A 5,200-nucleotide genomic window follows, 5' to 3' on the forward strand; every position below is an offset into this window, starting at 1 on the left:
ATTTGTAAAGAATGTTTTACAGGTTAGAGAGGCTGTATTTGCCTTGAACGGCACTACGATAACAATGACAAGAAATGTGCGATAAAATATGTCAATCATAGGTCTCATGCCGCACCAATCAAAGGACCTGTGTGCTGGCGAACAGCGTTTTTCAAAAGACAATCATTCCACAAAAACTACAATATGGCAGATTATTCCATCAGTGTTACAGTTTGTACCTGTAGTACTACTTTTCCGCTGCTCGTTTGACTTACGCCTCTTTCTGGCTGGCGGTATAATGTCAGCATGTTGAGCAACATCAGCAACTGCGAAATTAAATATACGCACAACTATGATGGGACGTGGCAAGAGAGCTTTACACTTATAAGGGATTAATTACATGGTGTACCATAGAAATTGTAATAATTATGGTTCCAGATACACAGTCCAGTTTCGAATTCACCCATACCACTGAATACAAACACAGTGTACAGGAGGTCACTTGATGGGTGACATCATGTCATTTGATTGACAGCAAGTTTATGCATTTGGGCTCCCTGTGGTGGCACGTGGGGAACCCGGGGCATCCGGACCTCCAAATATGGTAATGACATCAGATTCAGCTTGCATGTATTAGTATAGCATGTTCTCCATTATGACTATAGTGCGTCACTTGCTATCAAGTCTCTGTCCTCCCCTTCCCCCTTTGTAGGGGGGAGGGGGGAGGACACTTTATAAATACCAAGTTTTGGGGGGGGGGGGGGCTAAAAGTTTAAAAAGTATAATCTGTATCTTCTGTAATCTACTCTGCAATGTCTTACAACAGTTCGTTGCACTCACAGTTGCCGTATAAACGACAGAAGCTCTCTTTGATGAGTATGCTCTTAGAGCAATAATATTGTTGAGAAGAAATATTGTTTAAATAAATAAAAAACTACTCAAACTGTACCCGAAATGATTCCTGACCCCATTTCAAGTTGGAACTGATCCCGGAGTAATGCAGTGATGGACTAAAAGATTGAGGAACTTTGGAAGTATATTTTTATTACTATTTCCCTTGGTGTTGTTATGTGAAATTGTCCACACATGATGACAAACAACAACCAACAAACAACCCCTGTCAATCAAATGGTGTGACATCGTTGATCATGTGACTGTCTCGAAAACCTCGAATATCTCACCCAGAAGAAACAGCTAAGGTTACGAAACCAACATATGGTGACAAACACTTGTCAATCAAATTGTGTGACTTCAAAGATCACGTATATCTGTTATAGTATATCTGTTCTGTTAAACTTTTACTAGAACATTAGGTGATAGGTGTGAATCTGTTGCTTGCACATGGCATCATATTGCACAAGATGTATAGACAAATTAGACATGTAAATGTATTTTCCTCTAAGTTGCTGTTATTCTACCCCCGAAAAGGTTTTGTCCGTCACAACGTGATGGGTTATTTTCTGGTATACCTTAAACATGTTGTATTTAAAAGCATTTCAAGAGAATCATGCCGTTGAATGAGTTATGTAACACGATCAAGATTTGGTTGACAAGGGTTGCTGGTTGTTTATTATGCATGGGATATTCAAGGTCTTTTATACAAGTCACATGATCGATGACATCACACCATTTGATTGACAAGGGTTGTTTGTTGGTTGTTGTTTGTCATCATGTGTTTTATACTGACACAATAATTTCACATAACAACACCGAGGGAATAGTAACAAAAATCCTCAATCCTTTAGTCCATTCCCTGAATTACTCTGCGATCAGGCCAGGATGCTTTAAACGGCACCGCGACAACAAGGACTAGAAACTATAATATACCTGTTTCATCAGTCTCTTTAACAGTAGATACTGTATCATCAGTCTCTTCAACAGTAGATAGTGACTGAATGGCAACTGCAAAAAGGGGAGAACAACATTAAATATATGCACAACTACTGTATGTGACAAGAGAGTTTTATACATTAAGGGGTTACATGGTGTACCATAGAAATTGTAATGGTTCCAGAATTATAATAGTACGATATGCCAGCCGCAGTCACAGGAGTGGGGCCAATTTGTTGCAAGAAAGATTGTTCTTGCTATGAGCCTCAGTTTGCTTTTAGATTTACCACATTAATACAGTTGATTTTGCTCCGACGCAATGGTCATACTTACCTGCTTATGGAGCGTTTCCTTCTTACCCCTACCCCTTCCCCTCTCTTCATTTTTTGCTTGCCCCTATTTCCCATGTGGCCACAAACTGCAATGTACAAAGTTGAAATTGAAAGTGACCATTGTTCGGAATTGACACCAAAATGCATTGGAATAATCAATGAAATAGCGACTGTTAATATCAAAGGTACTTTTTTACCTCTACTTACATCATAGATGCTAAAACTATGTGGTCCCTTTTATAACTTATGGCAAAAATATTGAATAAGAATAATATTAGACTGATATGTATTGAAATGGCACATGCATGCAGGTGACATTACAAACAGCTGCTTTCCCCACTGTGGTGAATTTTATTGGCGAACAGGGACGTAATTCATCCTCTTCTCCTTGAACAGGCAAATTGTACCACAACATACCTGCTCCTGGTCTTTCTACTTTTTGAGACTGTTCCTTTGGGCAAGCAAGAATATCTGGCTCACCATAAAAGCCATCAGCATAACCTGTAAGAATGAGCAAAACCCGATTCAAATCTGCAAAACCCAAGATTTTCACAGCTTGGTGTTGCCCAAATGTGTTCTATGACTCTTTGTGAATGAAAGTAACTACCCTGGCTACCAGTGGTTTTAGGATTTTAAAGAATTAGCAATACACTTTGTTGGCGCTTTTCCGAAAATAAATCCCCGATCTGTATAACATCGAAATGGCTTCTCTAGCACAGCCAATCAGCTCGCCCATTTTATGCTCTTGCTAAACTTGTAAAAAAAGACGCTTTGTGATGCGTGATCAATGCGACCAATCAGAGCAATTCTTTCTGATGGTGAGAGTGATTCAATTTTCCCGAAAAAGCGGAAATTTTTAACTCGGGTGTCTAGAGGGGGCTACCATCGTCGGGTTGTTTCAGTAACTGAGGCCTTTGGGTCCGTTAAAGTCGGTTTGGGAGTTATTAGCCCCCTCTGGATCCAGGGTAGAAAGTAACAGGCTAACAGGCTAATCTAGGTGGGTCATGTCTTAACTAAAAAAAAGGTAAGTATACAAGTTTACAAAAATCAGGAAATTAACTAGAGAGAGTAGGTGTACAAGTTTACAGAAATCAGGAAGTTAACTAAAAAGAGTAGGTATAGAAACAAAGATACTACAAAAAATACAACAATAATACCATACCCATTGCTATTCCTGGTAAGTCCAAGTCAGCTGGCAGTTTTACATTACTGTTTGTAATCACGGTCTTGTCTGTGACACTGTTAATTATACACATGCCACCTGTAAGTGGCTGAATGACGTCACAAGCCAAAACCACATTAAACTCTGATTCTGTCCGCCGAGGGACTTTCAATATCTTCAGGAGCTTCGGAAATGAGGCCCGTACCGCTAAAAGGCGTGCGAGTGCCATTTTAGCTTCTTCGTCAAGGTCATCTGGGTTTTCAAAGGCGTTCTGTATGTTACTAAATAAATCCACAAACGATACGAAGATCTGTAGGGTTAATGCAATAAATAAAAAATTAATGTAATAAAGCCAGATTGATTTCTACTCTACACCATACGATTCATGACTTTCGATTGTTCGATTGGATTTTCAATCATCGATTGTCATCGATTGACTTTTAGGTTCTTCTCGGTAAACCCATCCTTCAAAGAAGTTAAGCATTTCAAATGTCGAAGGGACTACTGAGTGTTTTCCAAGTGAAGTGCACAAAACGCTCAACGATAATATTTGAAGCTCGCTCTTGGTAATTTGCGTTTGTGAATATCCAGAAGACCTCCCTCCTCTCTCTTAGCAACTGGTGTACACTACGATTTATATACTGGTTAGCCATCTTGCTGATCAGATGAAAGCACAATGTTTGCGATTGGCAGGGTGCTGTTGCAAAGTGACTGGAGCAGCGAAAGAGTTAATTAATACTTACTTCGATGTCGTTAGCAACATAACATTTCCCTATGAGATTTGACTTGCTGAAAGATGTGGCCTTCGTAAAATTCTCAAGGGATACAAGACGTACCGTGGTATCACAAAACCGAGAAAAAAGAAATTTCAAAGTGGCTGTCTCGTCGGCATTAAATGTCGCCGCCATTATGGCAACCTCGTTGCCAGGGTCCTTTCTCTACTTCGAGGTTAAAGGAAAGAGTCAGCTACTCCTCATGTACACTAAACTGAACTGTCTACATAGAACCAGCTATCTACACTGTCTACAATGGGAACAGTTATCTACACTCTCTACAGTAGGAACAGTTATCTACACTCTTTAAAATGGGAACAGCTATCTACAGTGTCTACAATAGGAACAGCTATCTACACTGTCTACAGTAGGAACAGCTATCTACACTGTCTACAATGGGAACAGATATCTAAACTGTCTATAATGGGAACAGCTGTGTATACTGTCTACAGTAGGTATACTGCTTACAGTAGGGACAGCCAACTAGACTGATTGCAGTTTAAACAGGAAGTAAAAGATGGGGTCATAACACTTCATTGATAGGAATCATTAAATGATCATTAAAGTAAAGGGCTTGGCTAGTTTGAAAAGTAGAAACTTAAGGAGCTGCAGATAACTGACGCAGTAACCTATCTCAAATGGACCCAAAACGAATCCCTTTATCCAACAGCGTATCACCTCCAGGAGGATCACAAATGGATTCACAGTCCAAGTAGAGGAGAAGTTTTTTTAAAGAGAGTTAAGGGAGACCGAACACTGGACAAATTCTGGAAATCACACCCGACTAGTGATGAGGGGGACGTGGGTTCAAATCCCGCTCAGGACAGTTACAGTTTTTCTATTTCCCCAGCAGTTGTCCAGTGTTGGGTCTCCGTTTTATATATATAAATTGCACTCGAGAGAATGGTCTTCAAACATAAATGCTTTAATTCACACCCAACGCGTTTCGGCTTCTGTCTTCATCAGGGGTTTTTGCTTCAGGTATAATTACAAATGGTTAAAGTAAATTACTGTGACATAATAAAGAGAGTGATTTAGTAATCACGTGCCAATTAGTTATGGACGTAATGTTCTTGCGTTATAGAGCAGAAGGCTCTTTATAACTTATGTTTTTAAACATCATT

At 39.6% G+C, this 5,200-nt stretch overlaps 1 protein-coding gene across 1 annotated transcript in view; it reads right to left on the bottom strand.

The window, feature by feature from the left end:
* LOC137996655 (uncharacterized) overlaps positions 1 to 4,238 on the bottom strand; it is a 6,632-nt gene extending 2,394 nt beyond the window's left edge. The window contains exons 1-5 of the mRNA XM_068842172.1: positions 4,047 to 4,238; positions 3,304 to 3,613; positions 2,559 to 2,642; positions 1,807 to 1,881; positions 219 to 305 (exon numbers count right to left, since the gene is read on the bottom strand). Of these exons, the coding sequence (XP_068698273.1) occupies positions 219 to 305; positions 1,807 to 1,881; positions 2,559 to 2,642; positions 3,304 to 3,613; positions 4,047 to 4,211 (721 nt within the window). The 5' untranslated portion in view covers positions 4,212 to 4,238. The remainder of the gene's footprint in view (positions 1 to 218; positions 306 to 1,806; positions 1,882 to 2,558; positions 2,643 to 3,303; positions 3,614 to 4,046) is intronic.
* Positions 4,239 to 5,200: the final 962 nt, after the last annotated feature.

The sequence above is a fragment of the Montipora foliosa genome, chromosome 3, assembly GCF_036669935.1.
Source record: "Montipora foliosa isolate CH-2021 chromosome 3, ASM3666993v2, whole genome shotgun sequence".
NCBI lineage: Eukaryota > Metazoa > Cnidaria > Anthozoa > Scleractinia > Acroporidae > Montipora > Montipora foliosa.